Source organism: Colias philodice, chromosome 11, assembly GCF_061535455.1.
Source record: "Colias philodice isolate Cphi_HAF_F1 chromosome 11, ilColPhil1 Martin Lab GWU primary, whole genome shotgun sequence".
Lineage (NCBI taxonomy): Eukaryota > Metazoa > Arthropoda > Insecta > Lepidoptera > Pieridae > Colias > Colias philodice.
In genome coordinates, this window is record NC_143096.1 from 2729354 (window position 1) to 2754301 (window position 24948).

General features: G+C 32.3%; 2 protein-coding genes across 4 annotated transcripts in view; both read left to right on the forward strand.

Moving 5' to 3' along the window:
- Positions 1-402: 402 nt before the first annotated feature.
- phr6-4 ((6-4)-photolyase) lies at positions 403-2947 on the forward strand. The gene is made up of 3 exons (XM_089700530.1): positions 403-495; positions 1218-1353; positions 1444-2947. Exons 2-3 carry the CDS (start codon positions 1246-1248, stop codon positions 2863-2865), a joined length of 1530 nt encoding a protein of 509 aa, XP_089556656.1. The 5' UTR covers positions 403-495; positions 1218-1245; the 3' UTR covers positions 2866-2947.
- A 270-nt stretch (positions 2948-3217) lies between these two features.
- Ctns (lysosomal cystine transporter cystinosin) overlaps positions 3218-24948 on the forward strand; it is a 38506-nt gene continuing 16775 nt past the window's right edge. The window contains exons 1-2 of one of the 3 annotated variants that reach the window (XM_089700577.1): positions 3218-3429; positions 9526-9609. The gene's annotated coding sequence lies outside the window, so the exon portion shown is untranslated. Of the gene's footprint in view, positions 3430-9525; positions 9610-13070; positions 13231-24948 lie in introns of those variants that run through there. The other 2 variants (XM_089700576.1, XM_089700578.1) reach the window with 2 other exon arrangements.

Consider the following 24948-nt stretch of genomic DNA (forward strand, 5'->3'; position numbering starts at 1 on the left):
TCAACCAATTATTATGTATACCACTTTATTTACACATTAAATAAATGAGGTTATTGCTAACTCTATGAATATTTTTTTTTCAACACTGAACTTAACTTTTTAGCGCAACCTGCTGGTGCGTTTCACGTTCCAATTAAGCATCAGCATAATTCGGCATTGTGCGGCACTGAGTCGCATTATGCTCTGTAATTGGAAAACGGGGCGTAGCTCTTTTCACCATATCATTGCAAATCTATATAGTTGTTAGATCTGTGATGCAGACTGTGGTACAGATGGGTACAGACAAAATAAATAATTCTTGGTACGGATTGTAAATTGTCAAATCTCAATTGACATTGACATTTGACAGTAAAAATCGCATGCTCTACTATATTACTTGCTCTGTGGCATGCTCTGTTGCTCCTCTGTTGTGTGCGCGAAAAAGAAAAGTTTAAATTCAAAACATTTGCATTGAGTTTCCGTTATTTGTATCTTTACTACAATCTTTTATTAATTACTAGCGACCCGCCCCGGCTTCGCACGGGTGCAATGCTGATACTAAATACACTACAGAAAAATTGTGAACGTTGTATAGGTATAAAAATATAGCGGCCCGCTCCGGCATCGCAATTCGCACGGGTATAAAATACATAGCCGGGCGGCCGCAAACGCTACGTCCCGCAATTTTTAAATCTGTAATATCTTCGAAAATATTCACTTAAATCATGCGGTGTAAAGGGCCATATAGATCTATATTAAATGAACAATGTATCCATGGTATTTAATTGCTTAAGGATTAATGCTGTATTGGTTAAAATCGCTTCGAAAATTAGCCATTATTTGTCGTAAAAAGTAAATGACAAAAAAAAGTTATTGTGGGTTATCCATAAGAGATAGACATATACCATCGCGGAGTTTTCTGTAGACCTTTTCAATGTGTATAATACTTAGTACATTATTTTGATAAAACTCGTAGGGTTCAGCCTGCGTTTGCAATGTAAGCGGAATAAATGTAATTTTTTACGACATCACATTAGAAACCTCAAAAATAACAGTACTTCTCCACTACTTAATGGATCTTATTATACATATAAACCTTCCTCTTGAATCACTCTATCTATTAAAAAAAACCGCATCAAAATCCGTTGCGTAGTTTCAAAGATTTAAGCGTACAAAGGGACATAGGGACATAGGGACATAGGGACAGGGAAAGCGACTTTGTTTTATACTATGTAGTGAAATTCTCAAACAATTTAGGTCCTATGTATGATAAAATATTTGCAAACTATGTCGACTATTCCTTCAGTTGTTCACTGGTTCCGATTGGATTTGCGTTTACACGATAATCTTGCATTGCGCAATGCAATTAACGAGGTGAATTCTTATTTTTTTCTCAAGTTCTATAAATATTACATAGATGTAGGTACGCTAATAAGGTACTTCATGAATGACTTTGTGTTTCAGGCTGAGAATAGAAAACACATTTTAAGGCCCATATTCATAATTGACTCAGAAATCAAAGATCAAATACGTGGAAACAGACTACGATTTTTAATTCAGAGTCTTCAAGACTTGGATACAAATTTAAGAAAATTAAACACTCGCTTATACATAATCAAAGGAAAGAGAACTCAATGTCTACTGGAAGTTTTAAAGAAATGGGATGTGAAATACTTAACTTCACAAGTTGATATTGATCCAGTTTATGTATCACAGGATGAAATTGTTGAGAAATATTGTGAAGAGAATAACATATTTATTGTTAAAAGAGTTCAGCACACAGTTTATGATTGTAATAGTGCCTTAAAGAAAAACAATGGAAATGTTCCAATGACATACCAAAAGTTTCTCTCATTGGTTAAAGATGTTCAGGTGAAGGAAACTATTGAAATCACAAAGCAAGTATCAGATAATTGTAAGCCTACAGACTTTGATTCTAAAGATTATGATGTACCAAGTTTGTCAGAAATGGGTTTGGATGAGTCTACTGTATCAGAGTGTAAATATCCTGGTGGTGAAACAGAAGCTCTTAAGAGACTTGATGTGTATATGGCTAAGAAGCAATGGGTATGTGCATTTGAAAAGCCAAACACTTCTCCAAACAGTATAGAGCCAAGTACAACAGTATTAAGTCCTTATTTAAGTCATGGTTGCTTATCAGCCAAACTTTTTTATCACAAACTAAAACAAGTGGAAAGTGGTAGTAGGCATAGTGAGCCCCCAGTTTCACTCTTGGGACAATTGATGTGGAGAGAGTTTTATTATGTTGCTGGTACAGGTACAGAAAATTTTGATAAGATGGTTGGTAATGCTGTCTGTACACAGATACCTTGGAAGAAAAATGATGAGTACTTACAGGCTTGGGCAGAAGGCAGAACTGGTTATCCATTTGTTGATGCTATCATGCGCCAGTTAAGGCAAGAAGGGTGGATACACCATTTGGCAAGGCACATGGTAGCTTGCTTTTTAACTAGAGGAGATTTATGGGTCTCTTGGGAAGAAGGAGCTAAGGTTTTTGAAGATCTGTTGCTGGATTATGATTGGTCTTTAAATGCTGGTAATTGGATGTGGCTATCCGCTTCTGCCTTCTTTTATAAATTCTTCCGAGTGTACAGTCCTGTTGCATTTGGTAAGAAAACTGATAAAGAAGGTTTGTATATTCGTAAATATGTACCTGAGCTGAAGAAATACCCTACTGAATATATTTATGAGCCCTGGAAAGCACCTAAGTCTGTACAAACTGCTGCAGGATGTATAATTGGAGTGGATTATCCAAAAAGAATAGTTGATCATGATAAGATACATAAAGAGAACTTACAGAAGATGTCTGCAGCTTATAAAATCAATAAGGAAAAGAAAGCAAAGAAAAGACCTAGATCTGATTAAGGATAACTTTTTTTATAGATGTACAAAAGATGATCTGATTTTTTTACTAATGTTTTTCACAAATAAAATGATTTTGAGTGTTTCTTGTAGTTTCAATCGAGTAATTTAGATTCTAGAATTATATTAATTTTGATATTTTAGAATAAAAGAAACGTTAGATTTTTTTATAATCATTAAAAAGACATTATAATGTGATTTTACTTGAAATGTCATGAATTGAATGAAAAAATGGGTATTATTTATATAGTCTTTTTTTTCACGGAACAAAAAACAAACTTTTTTTACTCTGATAACACTAATGACAATTGACATTTGACAGTTTGTTAATGTCAAAGAAAAGAAAAAAAGTGTCTTCTATTTTATGTAAACTGGAACCGGAAAATGATATTTAGAAAAATAAATACATTTATTCCGTCCCAAACAATAACATGGATTAAAAAGTGTTCATTGTTTACATCGAATTAATATTGCAATCAATATGCTCGGCTGTATTTGGATGTTCCTCAGAATTATTAAATAAGGAATCATGTTATTCTTCAATCGATAACAATTAGCTGAACTATGGTACGTATACGTATTTAGACAAATCATAAATGAATACACTTTTAATTTATATAGAAAACTAGGTATGAGATGCCTTGACATAAGATGTCTTTAGATGCTTTAAAAATAATAATATTGGGGGGCGTTAACTGGTGGATCTGTCTAAAATCTGACATGATATATAAAAGTAGTATTCACAACTTTTCTACTCATGAATATAGATAATACTCATGGCCAATATTAGTCCTGGAGCACTATCCTAGTTTATACTATCCAAATGTGCAGTTGATATTGATTATAGCATTAGCATGAGCGAAAGTAGAGTTGGTGTCCTCTCTATTCCATCACCATCTTGACTGACATGACCAAAGACATAAAATTATTGTATACAGACAAATTTTAATCATTAGACCAAATAGGAAATTGTATTTAGCATACTGATCCCCTTAATATTTCATAACATAGTTTGACAACTTAAAAATGTCTGCAAGTATTTAGATATTATAATTAGAAATTACAATTCACTATTCTTTGACTAAAATTGAATGATTCAGTATTTTTTTTGTTTTAAAATCACGTGGCAATGTAGTGGTTTAGTTGTATGAATATTCATTATGAGAGTATGAAAGTATATTAAACAGTAAATTTACATAGTTCACTATTTGAATTGGGTCACTCTAATTGCGTATCAGCATTCAATTAAACGTGATCATTTTGTAATGGCATTGTATGTGTGGTGGCCCACAAAAATCATAATTCCCATGCGTTTATTAATACAGAATATTTCCACTGAACTATTTAGTTCAAGGACAATAACATTTAACTTATGAAAGTTCATCGAACTTTATTTTGTTGATGAAAGGTTTTGAAAATCTAATTAATATTGAGAACTGAGTCATTGACAAGTGCTTTGCCTTTTAAATCTGAATAAGTAAATATTCAAAACAAAGTTATAATTTGTCATTAAGCTGGTTTATTCTGTTATATTTTCTGTATTGGACCAGATGCAAGATCAACAGCATAACTTGCTATGAGTGACATGAGTGATGATTATATTAAAACATCACCTTCCTGAATTATGTTTATAAGTAAAATTAAAAAAAAATTATATCTGACCCAAGATTCGAATTTGGAACCTCAGTTATTGAAAATTTTATCCACAAGACCAATGAGGCACTATACTATAATAGCTATAATCTATATAATAGTATACTATAACAGCTATACTCTACTATGCAGGACATGTAATTGCACAAAAGATCAACCAGTGTTATTGTTTAATATTGGCACAAACAAGGCAGATTGACCTTGTCTAAAGAGTTCTAGAATCAATAACCAGAATGACCTAAATAAGTCCATCTGTACAAATTATAAGCTGATCTCAATAACAGATTAGCGTATTCCCTTAAGTGCCATATAGTCTTGAAAATGATTGAAACAAGTACATGAAAAGCAGATATAATTGTCCCCATATTTTAATTATTATTTCTCCTACAATTTTGTACTTTGGATTTGCAACTAGTTATGGCATTACCAAAAAATTGCTTTACACAAGTTATTGCCTTACTTCTACTTTGCGAGAATTTTCCCTAGTGCTGCAAGAAGTAAGAACCACTTATTCATTCTTAAACCATATTTTTCTTTTATTGATATAACTTATTCCCCCTCTACCTAACCCAAAATCAATTGGTTAGAATGGGAAGTAGATGTCTACTCGAGTGGTTCATGTGGAATAGTAAATAGTATCTCTTAAACAAGTACAATTGTCCAATTGTGTATATACTCTCTAATCTATGGTTTAATGGGATAACAGGCTACTTCTCGCAAATAACTTCCTCTGGTTATGTGGACAGTGGAGCCTAGATTGAATAGAAAGCAATCTGGTAGGGTCTTGTGAATCTATTGCACTATCAGTCATAATATAATATCAGCTCAGTTTGCTCCCGGGTTTAGGTTTGGGCATATAAAATAAGGTAAATAAATACAGCTTTTAATTATTACCTACTAGCTTACCGCCCGCGGCTTCGCCCGCTTTCTCTAAAACCTAATAAATTATATACTAAAACCTTCCTCTTGAATCACTCTATCTATTAAAAAAAACCGCATCAAAATCCGTTGCGTAGTTTTAAAGATTTAAGCATACAAAGGGACATAGGGAAATAGGGACAGAGAAAGAGACTTTGTTTTATACTATGTAGTGATATCTCCGTTTCTGGAAATTAAAGCTATGATTTCACAAAATATTAAAATAAAACTTGAATGTAAGTCTTGCCTTGTCTTGCAAGTTGTTTCCCTTTTGGAAAATGATTGCCACAATGATTGCCTTTGTTACGTGTTTTCCACCACCGAGACTACCAATTAATTTCATTCAGTGAAAGCAGTCAAACAGACAAAATTTCAGTTTTTCATAGGGATAACATCGCTTTTAAGCGATAAGGCATTTATTTTAAGTTACGTATCGTTTCTGTAAATGTTGTTTATGTGTGCATTGTACCAGAGGCGGCTCGTGACAAAATTTTATGGGTGTTCACTTGAAATAAAACACTGAAAATACATGGTGTAAAGCAGTACATTTATCAAAAAAATTACTTATAAAGGAAATACCTACATACGTCTTTCTTTTTGGTGTGCAAAAATATCTATAACTTAAAGCGACAAGACATTCGTAAATTATCTGTTGTTGCTTTCATCACAACCACACAACCACGGTTTTTTTTACATATTGTTCAGATTTAAACACACGCGTATATGTTTTCGTTTTTGTCGTACATTTTTGCGTAAGATCAAGCGCGGATCCAGGAGGGGGGTCACGGGGTCATGACCCCCCCCTGGGCTAGGTCCACGACCTAAGTGGACCACTAATTTAATATTAACTTTTTTAAATTAACAAATTAATACTGTTCAATATGATGTTTTTATTGAATTTTGAGACATAAAAGTAATATAGAACAATGAAATCAATTACAAACGGTAACGGAAGAGAATAGGTATAACATAAATTATAGAAAAAGTTTATTAGGGTCGACCTGTGGTCGTAATTTAAGGACAAATAACCGGTTTTCCGATTGAAAAAAAAACCATAACTGCGGAATAAAGTGTAATGGTAAAGTTGTATGTAATTAATTTTTGAAGTGAAAACTTCTTTAGCGGCGTTGGGTATAAAATCTTAAACTCGCGTCAGGGCACGTGGCCTGATCGAAAAAGCGGATGGATGTTTTTTTTTTAAGCCCTTATATTTCATGCGTAAGACGGATACCATTCCAAAATATCAAACATGCTGAACGTTAATAATCAACCCGTCTTTTTTTTTCTACAACTTTTGCTGTTACACTTTTCACACAAAACCTCAAATATCGAAATATCCCAGTTCGTGGATAAGACATAAAATAGCAAAATTTTTTTTCAAATGAACACTATAGAATACAGTCAAATTACAACAAAAAATCGGCCAAGTGTGCGTCGGACTCGCGCACCGAGGACTTCGAGCAAACATATTTTTTCATTATGTTGTATCTTACAATTTTGTTTAAAGAATTTTTTTCTATATGTGCTTGTAAGTGCTTAAGTCGTTGCTTTTAACCAAATTTCAAGACTGTGTTCACGGGAAGTACCTTGTAGGTTTTGATTGATGATTCCCTTGCAAGTAGTTGCGAATTACAGAATATGCGGCTCTAATTGCTTTTTCTTCAGATTGCGTTGACATAGAATTTGAATTAAATAACAGATTTAAGTTATTATAGACCTGAGTTCTGATGTGAATATCAATTAAATACATGTAGACGTTCATGAGTAAAGGGATTGTAAGTTTAAAATTATTTAAAAATATATTTTTATTTAATTTAATTAAATAATTAGGGTTTTCGCAGTTATTACTACATCTGTACACGATACTTTTTACTCAATTTCAAGACTGTGTTTACGGGACAGGGTGCTCCCTGCAGGTATTGATTCCCTTGCTAATGTCGAAATCCTACGGTCTACGGTCCCTTGATGCTGTGAAAAATTCAAACGTTTTAGCCAACGCAATCAATAGATGCAGCTGTAATTGCTAAAATTTTTCGACATTCCCTAAGAAATCAAAACCTACAGGGTATTTCCCGAGTACACAGAGTCATGAAATTTAGTACAATCAAACGTCTTATAGCGCAGACTAGCTTACCGCCCGCGGCTTCGCCCGCTTTCTCTAAAACCTTATAAATTATATATGTACTATTCCTCTTGAATGACTCTATCTATAAAAAAACTGCAACGAAATTCGTTGCGTAGTTTGAAAGATTTAATCATACATAGGCACAGAGACAACGACTTTGTTTACTAATTGTGAAAAGCATGAATTTTTCCTTAGATTATAATATAAAAAAAAAAATTAAAAAAAATTTTAACTTACAACCCTGTTACTCATGAACGCTGACATGTATTAACTTGATATTCATACCAAAAACTCAAGTCTAAAATACCTTTACGCTATAATAAAATCAAACTTCTATGTCAACGAATCAGAAGATACAGCCGTAAATGCCGAAAAATTTCGCAAATTTCGACATTCGCAAGGGAATCAAAACTCAAAACCTACAGGGTACTTTCCGTAAACTCAGAATCTTGAAATTCGGTACAAAGCAACATCTTATAGTACAGATACAGGAATAATTGCAAAAAATATATACATATTTTTCAAGTTTGTCTGCCTGTGAAGACCCTTTTTCTCAGGAACGCGTGGAGGTATCAATCTGAAATTCATACCGAATACTCAAATCTACGGTTCCTTATAGCTGTGAAAAAATCAAACTTATAAGCCAACAACGCAATAAAAAGATACAGCCATTTATGCCGTAAATTATCGCAAATTTCGACATTATCGCAAGGGAATCAAAATCTATAGGTATTGTACTACTTCCTGTGAACACAGAGTTCTGAAATTTGGTTAAAAGCAATGTCAGCACAGATGGAGGAAAAATTGCTAAAACATACAAAGTGTTGCCAGGAATCAAAACCTACAGGGTACTTCCCGTGAACACAGAATCTTGATATTTAATCTTTATTTAATAGAAACTTACGTCTTATAGCACAGATAAAGGAAGAATCGTAAAAAGCATAAATTTAATATTAAAACATATAAAAATGTTTGTACGGAACTCTTGGTTCGCCAATCCGACTCGCACTTGACCATTTTTTTTAAATCTACGTATCAATTAAATTACCAAAATATAGCTTTTGAAAATTGACCACGTCTATGTGACCCCCCCCCTGGCACTAAAGCTGGATCCGCCCTTGCGTAAGATCAAGTTCAGGCCGTGGCGGTCCCTTAGCTTTACATTCAAGTCGAATTTGTAACGTTTTATCACACTTTTTAATGAACGCCACATTATAATTATTGTTCATTTTAACACTCACAAGTAATACTGATAAGTACAGGCTATTTCAACACGTATTTTATAATTTTAATTAGAAAATTGCATGAATCGCGCGCGTGCATTGAAGTTGACTCGAGAGTCGAGTGTTTGTTTATATTATAGACGTAGCAACTGGCAACGTCGCAATCGCTGTCCTGCCGGGCGGTAAAAACGAACCGGCAACGTTTGCGGGTGCGGCGCACCGAATTTTGCTACTTTTCCATAGAAAATCTTTTGTTTCACGCGCAGGGCTCTGGCAAAACCCTCTCTTTCACTCCTATTGGATTTCGTATTAGGAAATGTACTAAATCTTTTTTCATTGGAGCGCAATCGTGAGCGCACCGCTTCGCGCGTTACATAATACAGTAGGTATTATACAGGTGTATGGGATGATGGAATGATGGATATATTCATTGGTATTAACAGTAGTTTTAAAGATTACGATTGATTTTAAATAGTAATAATTAATGTTAATAATTAAATTAAGGAGTATGATTTTATTATAATTATTTATGGGAGTTCACTGCACCAGCGCTCCTTAGGGCGAGCCGCCTCTGCATTGTACAATAAAGTGTTATCTATTCTATTCTATTCTATAACACAGTAAAGTTCTAGTTTTACAGTTTCAATATAGAAATAAACTATGGGGAATTATAAAAAAAAAACTAATAAAAAACTTATACTATAAATACCTAGATTTTAAGTAAGAACATAATGTTTTTTACAGGTACCCACTACTGGTTAAAAGATCAAAACATTCCGATATGCTGCATTTGGGGTGCGCGTCGAATATTATGACTGGATAAAACCGGTAAGTATGTTAATAATTAATATCTCCTTGGTTTGAACCGATTGTTTAATTTAATTGATTTTCCGCAAACATTTGCATCGAATCGATAATAGAACGAATAAATATTTCTGTTGAAATAATTAGGTAAAAAAAATTCTCAAAATCAGGTACTTAGCCATCAATTTTCGTCGAATTATTTTGTGTAGCATTTTTGAATGATGTCCTATTGCAATAAAACACAATTTTTATACAAAGAAATATTTTTACGAAATAAGATTTAATAAATATGTACCTACTGAAAACGTCTCGTCATGCATTGATTTTTTATCATAAACTGAAGCTGCAGACTGCGTTATAAAACAACTAATTAATTTTAATAGCATATTATTATTTCAAGACCAAGATTGTTTATATAGTTACTAGAAAAACACATTAATCAATGAAAAAGTGCATTCGAAGAGATGACAGTGCATTATTTTGCAAAGCTATGACTAATACGTCATCGACTAGATTCGCGCAATGACTTTTATGCATTTTGTTTACATAGAATACTAGCTGATCCAGCAACCGATGTTCTGTCAGGATACCCTCACCACAAAGGCATAAAAATTTAGTTAACAACTTATTCTAAAAAAATTTCATACTGTAAATCGATCAAAACGTTTCAGTGGAGTATTGAAACTACGAACACTGTGATATGATCATTTTTTATGTGGACTGTTTTTTCATTTCTTTTACATTTATTTTAAATATTGAAGATCCCAAATTAGTCACATAGTGTGTTTTCATTGAATCACGTGCAGTTAAATAAAGTGATAAATTATAGCGTATCTATCGCGTGGCAAATTCATGTTTAAAAATAATATTAAAGCGTTTTTGCTACTTTTGATAACATTGAAAATTTATTAGTCAGATAGCTAGTAGATAGTGATTTATGTCATGAATGATGAGATTTACATTTTTCTATGAAGTTTAGAAAATATAGCGGGAATTGTTTTTTTTTATTTATTTTTATTCGTAAATTAAACTGCGCTTTTCCAGGTCTTAAAATATAAAAAACCGGCCAAGTGCGAGTCGGGCTCGCGCACAAAGGGTTCCGTAGCAGCAAATATAATAAATTACAGTTAAATCAACCTATCTCAAAAACTATAAGAGATACTTTGATCAAACCAAAAATCGTTGAAAGAGTTAATTAGCATGCATCACCTCTATTTTTTTTAGAATTTTATACCCCGTAGTTATAAAAATAGAGGGGGGGGGACATACTTTTTACGACTTTGAGAGCTGATATCTCAAAAACCGTTCACTTTAAGAAAAATGTTTTTTAGAAAACTTTATATCATTTTAAAAGACCTTTCCATTGATACCCCACACGGGTATGTACATCGAAAAAAAAAATTTCATCCCTCAGTTACATGTATGGGGGGCCCCACCCCCAATTCTTTTTTTTACTATTTAGTGTCATATTTTTGTAGCGGTTCATACAACACATATTCCCATCAAATTTCATCACTGTAGTACTTATAGTTTCCGAGTAAATCGGCTGTGACAGACGGACAGACGGACAGACGGACAGACGGACATGACGAAACTATAAGGGTTCCGTTTTTGCCATTTTGGCTACGGAACCCTAAAAAAGGAAATCTATTTTTCTCAGGAATGTGTGAATTTAAAGCTGAAATTCATATGGAATAGTTACGTTTACCCATTGAACTTTGAAGCTGTGATAAAATCAAACTTTCAAACAGGGTACTTCCCGTGAATACAGAATCTTGAAAGTTTGTATTATAGCACAGATAAAAGAAAAATTACAAAAAGCATCAATTTATAGTAACAACATGTAAAAAGCGATAAAAGTTATGTTTATAATCTTTTTTAGTATTGAAAATATTAAGGCCTTAATAGGGGCTAGCGACCTTGCTAGGTGATTTACAAGGTGGGATCGGGGGACCGGCGCGAATCTACCATAGTAAAAGTACGTATGAAAATTATTAAAAAGACATTTGGATATGAAATCAAAATTTAAAACAACCATGCCCTGTGTTTCAATTTCATAAACACACTGTAAAAATTTTCGGTATTAAAAGGGAATTCTACCCGTTTCAGGCCTTAAGATTTCCTTCCTGTCGTAAATCAAATCACACCAATAAAGAATGATATGAATGGTATGACCGCCATGACATGGCAGATTAAAATGACTGAAGATAAAAATCATGTTCCTTTATTATTCAGATAGCTATAGGCACATTAATTGCACAAGGTTTCATCATGTTTGTATGAAACTGAAAATATATGCTTGTTGTACATGACATACCTACAATACTGCTGAGTCATGCACCATAGAGTTTGAGATGCTAAAAAGATCCGTATCATTCTATTTTTTGCAAGACCTTGATATTATTACTGAGTATAAATAGTTTGGTAGTAATTTGTGATGTATCCAAACTTACGAAATTTTACAAAAATTCCAAAGTAGGTAATTACTTTTGAATTAGGTATATGGAAAGATGAAAAAAAAATCATTACTTACCTAAGTACAAAGAGAATGTCAACATGCAAGTATGTATGTACGTGCAAACCTGAGGTTTTAGTAATTTGACGATGTTATTTTATTGTTGCTATTATGTAAATGATCTTACCTATTATATCTTCTTATATATAAAATTCTCGTGTCACAATGTTAGTCTGCATACTCCTCCGAAACGGGTGGACCGATTCTCATGAAATTTTCTGTGCATATCGGGTAAGTCTGAGAATCGGCCAACATCTATTTTTCATATGTACCACGGGCGAAGCTGGGGCGGACCGCTAGTCTTATATATAAAATTCTCGTGTCACAATGTTAGTCTGCATACTCCTCCGAAACGGGTGGACCGATTCTCATGAAATTTTCTGTGCATATCGGGTAAGTCTGAGAATCGGCCAACATCTATTTTTCATATGTACCACGGGCGAAGCCGGGGCGGACCGCTAGTAATAATATAAGATTATTTACAGAACAAGCCTTCTTAGGTATTGTGAGAATCTGTAAAATTAAGGTTATTTTGTAAATAAATTCATAGCTTCTGTGAAAAAAGCTGCGAAAATTTAAGACTAACCGTGGATTTCGCGTTAAAATGTTGATTGACATAGGTACAAATTGGTTTAATCGCTAAGGCATGACATGGCAGTAGTCATAATATATAAACAAATTCATAATATAATTTTTTTATTGCTGTGATATGATTTGGTAGACTAAATATTATAATGATTATCATGGATATCTCAACATAGACGTTTTTATCTCATAAATATGCAGATAGAAGCAAGAATTTGCACCATAATCTTAAAGACTGCCCGTGCCACCTTACCCGATAATGTTCCACTTGTGATATTTAGTTCATTGCCTTCAGACCGCATTTGTGGCTAACCCAATACTATTCTATTATCATTAGCTGAGATATGACAGAAATTCATACACCTGAGTCAGTCAGTCCGTTTAACTTAAAGCCGGTTCAACACATCGCGATCGCGTCATAAAGCGAAGTGCCGTAGCCGCAGACACTCGTTTCGATAAAAAAAAAAAACAATTGTCAATTTACTCGCCAATTTTGCAAATAAGTGTCAGTGTTTGTGTGTCGTGTTTTGAATCTGTATTTTCGGGTATGTTTTATTTTTTTCCAATGTGTTATAAAATTTATAAATCGCAAAGAACTTAATTTTCGAGGAAATAATAATTATTAAGTAGAGGACTGTAAAATCGCCTGCATTTTTTTTATTTTGCATTTAAAGTAACTCTTACGGGATAAAATTGGAGGGTTTCAAGCTTTTAAAAATACTTACAGAACGTTAAAATTTTAAGTACCGACACAAGTTTATAAATTGTAAACGGTAATTTTAACTGGTAAAATAAAACTAACAAAAAGTTTTACTGTAGAAGTTTGCGAGTTATTTTTTGCCGGCATAAAACATACTTTTAGACCGCCTAACCGTGAATATACCTAGGTTGTGCGAATGTAATTAATTAAAATAGTTTAGTATGTCTTTAGTTTAAAGCTAGCGTTTATATTGTAAACCTAATTAATTATATTGATTTATATTTTATATCTAGATAATATACCTAGTAAAGATTTTTTAAAGATACACACAATTCATTAGATCCACTTTTATTAAGATTTTTATTACAAAAAAAAAACACACACAAAAAGTTTTAAATAAAAGTGGAAGTGTGTGTTTTTTTTATAATTTTTACTATAAAATGCAGTTCCATCAAGGGGTAACAATACAAAGTGTAAACTATACCTAGATAATAGTTAAGGAATGCGGTAATAACCTAGTTGTCCTATTCTCATGAAAGTAATCATGCTCTTGGCAAAAAACGAACACTAACATTGATGAAATTAAAGATTTTTTAACGGATTTTATACGCGATTTATTCATTATATTATTTTCCTTTTATTATATTTTTTCATTTCAATAACATTGATGTCTAATGAATCAAAAAATCAAATAAGTCACCGTAAATAAATTCAATATTTAACAACAAACAATAAACACCAATCAGTTAACAACCAGTTATGATTTTTTGCCTAGTTATACGATTTATTGGATTACCATTTCGTTGATTAAAAGATATTTCTTACTATATTTTTTAGTCGTTCTTGTTTTCTGAATAATTATTTTTTTTAATATTTAAATTAAAAATGCAAGTAGGCATGCTCGGCATGGTTCATGGAGAAAATTTAAATTTAGCTTTTAATTATATTCATATTAAAGTATCTGTCTATGTTGTCCGTATTTTACGTTTTCGCTTCTGGACTGTTAAAGAAATCTTTTGGAATATTTTTCCAAAAATCGATGTAATCTAGGATGAATCATAAACCACTAAACCCTTCCTATTTAAAGAAATATTTATAAGATAAAATTGCATTTACAGATAATTTTATGTGAAAAACGCCAACAGGAAAGTTAAAAAAAAAATGGTTTTTCTTTACGTAGTCGTAATGCATGGGTAATAGGTATCATGTCTTCTTTAATGATATGCGCTATACTTTACCAACAAAAGAAAATGACGTCTTCATATAAATGTTTGAGCTCAAAGAACTCGTGTATTTTTAACTTTACGTCTTTGCAGGTGATAGGTCAAATATTTCAAAGGTGTAGTCGAAAATAGAACACTTATTCATGTCATTTATAAGGTAGAAATTAACATAGTATAAACAGGCACAATTGGTGTAACAACTAACAAGGGTGTAACGTAAAAAATAATTTAAAAAATACCATTATCGTACTTAGCTATAGAGGGTACCGAAGGAGGCAGTATCTATTTACATTTAATTAAACAAAAATCATCGTGGGAACCAGATTAGGAACATTTTTCCAAAAAAAAAAAAATTTTTTAATTTTTAGTCTTCAAATATCATGTATATTCATAGCATAAAATACCACTTTCACTTATTTAAGGATTTGAACACAGTTTTAAATTAGAGAAAGGCTTTAGGATCTAATTAAAATTAAACAAACACATATTTCCGAATATTTGACCGACAGAATTAACACTGTCAAATATCATTAGCGGACATTGACACCACAGACTCGAATCTAATAGCTGTCACAAATAGAAAACTAATTCAGATTTGAGAAATGCAACACGTAGTAATTACGTAGATGTAATTAATTTTTACATTGTGTGCCGTAATTTCATTCAGCACGCAGTAATCAGATAATGTCTCGTAATACGCATCATTTGTTTTGTCTCGTCACGATACGAGCGCCCGTTATCAGTTAGGTGTTAGGATTTTAATTGTTTGAAATTATAAATAGATATTATATCAGTTTATTCATAAAAGTACAGATAGGTTATAAGTTTACTGCAGCATATTATTGATAAATTTTGAGAATCTGGAAGATTTAGCCCTAGAAAGAGGAACAGGAAGCTCATTAAAATAGTATAAATATGTGGAAATCAATGAGTTTCAGTGGATTAAAAATTTGTTAAGTACCTATTTGTGTTCTGAAAATCGACGCAGTCTTATTTAAATCTTATTTAAATCTGTAACTCCTGTAGTTATCTTGTGATACCTACCAATGGCTATGGCAATAATTGGCAATACGAAAACGATAAAATATTCATATAAGTTCCTATATTCCTTCAAAATCATACAATGAACCTCCAGTACTTTAATAAATAGTAAATGATGAAAAGATAAATCTCACGGTTGAATTTCGTATCCTTTCGGCTATTGAGACTTCGAGGTAAGTCATTGGCTTCATCTAATAACAAGGCTATCTAGTTACAAGTACTCAGTGACTATCGTATGCTTAAAATACTTGAAGTACTTTATCTATTTATAAGCCCATTGTCGTTTTATTATTCGGCTTCCATATAGGCATAAAATGGGGTTGTTATAGTGTACCTACTATACGTATCAGTATCAGTATGTACTGCCTTATAATTGGCACTAAAATATGGGATAATTACGTTTACCCATTGAACTTTGAAGCTGTGATAAAATCAAACTTACAAACAGGGTACTTCCCGTGAATACAGAATCTTGAAATTTTGTAGCACAGATAAAAGAGAAAACAATTAAAAAGATCTGTGGTTTCTTCATAATTGTAATGTATTTTTTGACCAGTGTTTTCTACGTCGCGTCTTTTACATGCGTTTAGAAAATCTTCTTCATGTATCAAAATAATAAAAACATTATTTCTTTTGGTGCCAAATGAAGGTATCTTTGAATTTTTTCCTCGCTATACAAAGCATATTTTACTAGATTTATTCACTCCTACAAGAATTCTTTTCATGCATTGTGAGTGGTGTTGCATGAGGTTTCCAGTATTTCCTCTGACGTCAGCACTGAATGAAGTTGCACGGGAATACCCACTGCACTTATGCTATTGTATTTCGTCATTCTATAGCTTTTATTATAGCTTTGATATTTATCTTCTATTCGAAAATATATTTTCTACTTTATTAAAAAGGACAGATTATCGAAAGAGGATGAAACTCCCTCCCTGGTACCATGTACCTACCTACTATATTTCATCGCGATTGGATCCTAGGATTTGGAGATACATCAAAAAATGTAATAAAATCAACACAGCTGATATCGGTTATTTTTCTTACCGAGAATCTGATAATTCTCAAAATATATTAAGACGATGTCAATTTAACGAGTAATTTGGTATCTCCGAAGTCCATTGTCCAGAGTCCATGGACAATGAAATATGCATGGTTAAATAATTTATTCAATGTAGTGTAATGGTATCGTATTTGGTGACTCCTGTGAAATTTAGATTTGTAATGGTTTATCGTAAGAATATTATATGAATTTAAGACACATGTTGAACTTGAGAAATAGTTTAGAAAAACATTGTATGTTTGGCATTCATGAAGTCGTAAAGCATTTATAATGATTGCACGGTAATGTATAGCATATGTATTACAGTATTATTTTAGTACCCGGTAGTCTAAGATCGAGGCCGTCTTTATGAATAAATTAATGCTCTTTTGCAAATTCCTTCACTAAATTATTTATCGATTTAAATATTGCTGCAATCTAAACGCAACTAAGGTTATAAATTACGAATTATATTATTTCAACTATTAATTCGTCGTGGTTTTCATGTTGGACTTTCTTTGACCCTTTTTAACGTGAAAAGATTTCCAATTCCGTTAAAGGGTTCTAATGATATGTGAAAATGTCCCAGTTTGCGGAAACTATTAACACATTGTATCTAGAACTATTCAATATGAACTATTTAGTATGTAATCTCTATTACATTGTGATAAGGTTTACAATATAACTGAATAGTTAAAAGTATCAAGATTGTTTTGAGAATGCGTTTATTGTACGCGATATTGTTGATGTTTAGTTTAATTGTTGATGTTACAAGTTTGGTTGGTCTCGTGAAAACATTGCCAAACAATTGTGTTTAGGTCTTCTATCCTTTATTTTAATAGGATCCTAACTATTATAACTTACTTGTGTTATTTATTCACATTAATTTACTTGATGAAATTAATGATGTTTCTCTTAACTAGGTTTAGCATTAATTTTCGATAACTGATCGATCTCTAATACTAGATCTAATCTACTCTCCTCCTCTAATCTACATTCCAATACATTAACAATCCTTCTATTGGTAATTTACAAGCTCAGACAATTGATTGCTTGATAGAGGTCTAATGTAATTTGAAAAATAAAATTCGTTATTGACTTCAACCGTATAAATATAACACGTTCGGAGCTGATATTATATGTATGCCCAATGGCTTATGAGCTATGGCTATCATACTAATCAGCCTTACCTAATACCTTACACTAATGTAGTCTATGATATATTTGCAAGATATTTAATTACAAGGAAAGGTCTACCATCGTTAGGGATTTCCGCGAATATATCAAGTGTAATGCGTCCACTCAGGTGCAAGATCTTTTGCTCTGTACTTGGAAACGAAAGCTGGCCTAACGGGTCAGTAATTATGCCTACAGGATGTCCTCTCATTGGACAGTGAGTAGTGACCATGTTTTCGAAATTTTGTTTTTCGTGTCTGCGGAGTTTGGTCTTCTGGTGGGACTCGGTTACCACGTTTCGAAATTATTATGTTTTTCATATTATGTCTGCGGCTTTTGGGTTCTCGTGGACAATTTTGAAATGTGTTGATGATGAATTAGCGGCTTTGTTCCGTAAAAATACCGCCCTTCAGTGCTCGGCAAAGATGTACATGTATGTATATGTGCAGTAGCTGACTAATGAATTTTTAAAATGGATACAGATAGTTGGAGCAAATGTTTCATGAATATATACTTAATGGTAATTAGCCTTGTGAGAATACTATGTATTTCTGTATTTTTTAAATTATGGCGGTTGCTTAGTATATTGCTCGGTTCTTCAAGTTTCCTGTTGAAATATTAAAATTTAAAATTATCAGTTATAGAATGAAGATGTTTTCCTGTAGGTATAGTATGTTGAAAGAAGTGTTATTACCAACTGTGTTTATTCAATTTGTTTTTATTCAGTTGCCTTTCGATTGTTATTGAATTTGTTATGTATGGAATATTTATATAGATAAAACTAACCGTTTTATATGTAAAATTGAATCATACAGATACGTAATCGTGTAGGTATGTGTTCTTAATTATTATTATAGGTACAGGTAAAATTTATACTATTACTAGCGGTCCGCCCCGGCTTCGCCCGTGGTACATATGAAAAATAGATGTTGGCCGATTCTCAGACTTACCCGATATGCACAGAAAATTTCATGAGAATCGGTCCACCCGTTTCGGAGGAGTATGCAGACTAACATTGTGACACGAGAATTTTATATATAAGATATAATATTGATAAATTCATTTTTTATTATACTTAAAAACTAGGTATTCCTTTACGAATATCCAGAGTTGTTACAGTCTGTAAATATGTTTTTCTTAAAATTGTGAATTTCCGGTCAATAAGATGGACACTTAATATTAATTGTAACTGTACGAAGGTCATTTTAATTTTTAACACTTCTAACGATAACATTTATCATTGAGATTTGTATGTATTGATATATTTTTCTTTCTCCATATTAGTCGTATATTGTGGACTCATAGCTACATACAGGTTGTTATAGCTATAGGTATACATATATTGAATCTTTATGAAAATCTTTATTTTCACCTTAAATGAACCTTTTTGGATGCTACTTTTGGGAGCTATAAAATATTTTTTTTACTTATATTTTTGAAAAACTTTATTTTATTTTAAAATCTGCTATTTTTTATAGTCGCCTAAAAACTATTCCTACTTTTCAATATGTCTGGTGAAGTAACGATGTTCTTTAAATATCTAACCTTTCTAATAAAGTTTTGACCTTGTGGGTAGTGTCGAAAAATTATTGGTCTGATTACTTAACAAAAGGTATACAACAGTCAATTTGTATATATGTTATACGACATATTGTGACTGAGTATGAAGTATCTTTGAAATATTGGTACAAATTACCAAATTGCTTTACTTCCGTGATACCCAGTGAAAGAGTTGCCTCTATTATGTAATTCAGGCTATTATACAATTAATAAATTATATATATAAAGCACATTTCAGCGTCGTACAATGTTTTGTGCGTTTACACAAGTGCAAAGTCTGCATAACCAAACATAGACACTATCTTACTTTCAGACTTATGTAAACTTTTTTTATATATAATTTAACTCTTAACACGTAAGTATATAATACACAGTATGATATCATATTTTGTCAATATATTGGCAATTAAATATTAATATTAACAAATGGTAATTTGGACAAAGGACAATAGTGAGAGATATTTACGGATAGTAAATAAAACATAATATTATGTAATGTCATTTTAAATGGGTACTCGAGTATATTATTCATTTAATTGCATACTTTTCTACTGAATTTATTATATTTAGTCAAGAGATAGAAGATAAAATGTATCCTTGAAATTATATCTTGTAATATTTATTATTTAAGCGTGTCACGATTTCTTTAGATCGTAGCACTATATGCATCATGAAATATGTTGGGTTTGTTATGAAGTTATGTCCATCTCACGATAAATATACGTCAGGTTTAGGGGCGTAATATGTTTACTATTAAATGTTATGTTTAATTTTTTGGATATGAGAGCGTCAATAAACTTTATATTTGTATACATATATCTAATTTAGAAACAAATCTATGCGAAATAATTATATTTAAAAATGTTAATATTGTAGACGCACGTTGTACACGTAACGCTTCGTTTACATAGTTTTGCATATTTTATAATATTTTAAAAACGTTACACTCTTTTATACGTATTTAAGTGTAACTGTGTGGTGATCCCATTCGAAGTTTTATTTTTGTGTATAAAATTAGTCCATTGAATAAAAAGTTCTAGAGTGCGTGAGTTAGTAACGTAAGATGTTTCTTCGGAAACATGTCAAGAGTCCCTAGGTAATAAACATACTAAAACCCCGGGCCACTAGGAGGAGCCCCGGAGTGGGGGGAGGGGGAAAATGGGTCCATTTTTTCATTTTTCGCTTAAATCTCAAAAACGGTACATGTAAGAGAAAAACTTTCAAGGAAAAGTTGAAAGGCCATAAAATTATCTACAAGTTGTACCTGAATCATTTTTTCCTATATCCTACCGTTTCTGAGTTATACGTAGTAAAACATGATTTTGGCTCAAACAATTTCCACATCAATCGATCAAAAAATATTTCTTTCTTCCAAAAAACTCAAAAGTGCAACTTGTGACCGGTACTGATAGATTGCTCTTAATTAGGTCTATAATTGGTAAAATAAACACATTCCTCCATGGAAGCCTTTAGGAGGAATCGATTGTCAAAATATTATATTATGGTAGTTTGAGTTACTGAACTTGATCTTTTTATTTTTTTCTTCCAAAAAACTCATAACTGCAACTTGTGACCGGTACAGATAGATTGCTCATAATTGGGTCTATCATTGATAAAAATACCAGATTCCAACACGGAGGCGATTACGGGGAATTGAATTTTATTAGGGTAGTTACGATACTTGAACTTTTTATTTTTTTTCTCCAAAAAAACTCAAAAGTGCAACTTGTGACCGATACTGATAGATTGCTCTTAATTAGGTCTATAATTAGTAAAATAAACACATTCCTCCATGGAAGCCTTTAGGAGGAATCGATTTTCAAAATACTATATTAGGGTAGTTTGAGTTACTGAACTTGATCTTTTTATTTTTTTCTTCCAAAAAACTCAAAAGTGCAACTTGTGACTGGTACTGTTAGATTGCTCTTAATTAGGTCTATAATTGGTAAAATAAACACATTCCTCCATGGAAGCCTTTAGGAGGAATCGATTGTCAAAATACTATATTAGGGTAGTTTGAGTTACTGAACTTGATCTTTTTATTTTTTTCTTCCAAAAAACTCAAAAGTGCAACTTGTGACCGGTATAGATAGATTGCTCATAATTAGGTCTATCATTGATAAAAATACTAGATTCCACCATGGAGGCGTTTACGGGGAATTGAATTTTATTAGGGTAGATACGATACTTGAACTTTTTATTTTTTTTCTTCCAAAAAAACTCAAAAGTGCAACTTGTGACCGGTACCGATAGATTGCTCATAATTAGGTCTATCATTGATAAAAAAACCAGATTCCACCATGGAGGCCTTTAGGAGGTATTGAATTTTATTAGGGTAGTTACGATACATGAACTTTTAACTAACTACCCTAATAAAATTCAATTCCCCGTAAACGCCTCCATGGTGGAATCTGGTATTTTTATCAATGATAGACCTAATTATGAGCAATCTATCTGTACCGGTCACAAGTTGCACTTTTGAGCTTTTTGGAAGAAAAAAAATAAAAAGTTCATGTATCGTAACTACCCTGATAAAATTCAATTCCCCGTAAACGCCTCCGTGGTGGAATCTGGTATTTTTAGCAATGATAGACCTAATTATGAGCAATCTATCTGTACCGGTCACAAGTTGCACTTTTGAGTTTTTTGGAAGAAAAAAATAAAAAGATCAAGTTCAGTAACTCAAACTGCCCTAATATAATATTTTGAAAATCGATTCCTCCTAAAGGCTTCCATGGAGGAATGTGTTTATTTTACTAATTATAGACCTAATTAAGAGCAATCTATCAGTACTGGTCACAAGTTGCACATTTGAGTTTTTTGGAAGAAAGAAATATTTTTTGATCGATTGATGTTGAAATTGTTTGAGCCAAAATCATGTTTTACTGCGTATAACTCAGAAACGGTAGGATATAGGAAAAAATGATTCAGGTACAACTTGTAGATAATTTTATGGCCTTTCAATTTTTCCTTGAAAGTTTTTCTCTAACATGTACCGTTTTTGAGATTTAAGCGAAAAATGAAAAAATGGACCCATTTCCCCCCTCCCCCCACTCCGGGGCTCCTCCTAGTGGCCCGGGGTTTTAGTATGTTTATTACCTAGGGACTCTTGACATGTTTCCGAAGAAACATCTTACGTTACTAACTCACGCACTCTAGACCCCCCTTGGAGGGACTCATTCAATGGACTAAATAGCATTTTGAATTTTCTTAACGTTTTAATAGCGTTTAGTTCTTGTAATGACCTATGAATTATTGAGTTGTGTATGATTTATTAATTAAATTAATTGAAAAGTCCGATTTATATACTTTATTGGAAGAAAACTTTATTGGAAATCATAAATTAATAACCCTAGCGCGTAGTATTTTCGGTTATATTTTGAATTGTAACATACCATTTATAAAGTAAATAAAACACCTGTATACAATGTAACTTATTTATGTATGGCTCGTATTTACTCAAAATTAATCGACCGATATTTTTAGAATGACAAGATCGCAAGGACGTTAACTATCAATATTAATTTTCCTTCACGAATAATTTCAGAAAAAACTCCTTACGTTTTTTTAAGTCTGTTTGACGAACAATCCAATTGTTGTCTAATTAACTGCGTGTGCTTCATTCAAATGTTTATTTCGTTTAGTTCAACGACCGTAGCTTTTAGCACTTTCGTGTTTTCGTGATTCTTTTGCAAAGTTGTTGTTATTGAGCATTTCAATGATGGGAAACTAACAGAATACAAACTAAAATGAGAAAGACAATAGAATGTGTTAAACATCCTTACGGATGTAGGTTCGGTGCGAATACTTTCTTCTTGTTATCGTGTTTTCAATTATAAGTATGTATCTTAACAGTTATTATACAGTTATAGATTTCAGAACCTCTGGGGTTTTGAACATTTTAATGAACATTCTAATGGTGGTACACAGATAAACGTTCAGCTTTTATGATTTGAAAACGGCGAGGTTTTGATCTCTTGTTCTGAAATATTGAATTTTTACTAACATAAATAAATAAATGAATAAATAATAAATGTCTGATGGGTAACTGCGCAAAAAAATTTTATTTTGTACTGTTATAGAGCAATAATTTATGTACAAAGGTGTTGTTTATGCGCTAGGTAAGTGGTAACTATATTTTATTTACTAAAATGGGTAATTAATATTCCTCGGTATTGCGACGATATAAAGTGATTTGTAACATTATTGTTTTTCTATGAGTTCATGCGAATATATTTAGACTGATTTATTTAGAAATAAATAAATTAAATAAAGTCATAGCTAGGTTTCAAGTTTAAAAAGTTGAAAGTGTGATTAATTTGTACCATGTGTGATTGTGCAATTTTCAAATGCATGTTATCACGCGATGATATCAAGTGATTATATCTTAGCTGACTGGAGATAATGGTTTTGTAATAACTGTAATAAAGATCGCTCGACTTTATGACAGATAGCGTGATACAACCGTAAATGTAAACAGTGATTTATGTGTATAATACAGGGTGTAATCGTTAAGTGTGCACAGGCGATTATTCCGTAACTATTACAGATATCAAAAAACTTTAAACTGATATCGAAAGTACTTAACCTAATGAGTAAAATGGCCATAATAAATTTTTAAAAATAATACGAGAAATATCTAAAAAATTAACTTTAAACCCTCCCATACATTTAGTATGAGATATGAATATCCCATGTACATGGGTTGATCCAAAAGTAATGATAATCAATATTAAACAAGGTCATTACAGTTAAAATAATTATGTATTTCTCTAGATAGTCTTCTAACTAGATAATATACTTCGATATTTTTTTTCCTTAACTTATAAAAAAAAACTTTGACTTCATCTACAAAAACCCCTCAAAATCGGCCATCACTTCGCTGTCGTCTTAAAATTTCTTATATCGACGGTGTTTCTTGTGCCGAGGTAAGAGATAGAATTAACTAGGAGCTAGATCTTACAAACAGGGTGGGTGTTCAAGCATTTTCAATGCCGATTTTTGATTGGCAGCCATCGCAACTGACGCTTTGTGATCTGGTGCGTTGTCTTGGTGAACCAACATTCAAGACCGAAGTTTGCCATGTCTCTTTTTCTTACTAACCTACCCGCAATCTTTTAATTTGGTCTGTGTAGTAAGAGCCCTGTGTAGTAGTGGCTACCTTCTTAAAATATTCCACATTTCTTCAGCGTCCCAAAAAACTAGGGCTTTAATCTATCCCACTAATTTTCACTTTGAAAATCTTCATCGTCACTTTGGAAGCTCGCATCCAGGCAATTGATTGTTTCTTGGTTTCAGCATAAACATGGTGAACCCAGGTAACGCCCATGGTCACAAATCGTGACAAAAAATTATCCTGATCTCATTAAAAATTTAGAAATTCACCCTCTAAATGTCGAATCGTTGTTTCTTCTTTTCGTCGGGAAACATTCTGGCTCGCACTGTTCACATTAAAATTAATGTCAATACTTGGAAACGTGGCCTGTAGATATAATTTTTTTGTGATAACTTAGTGATTACA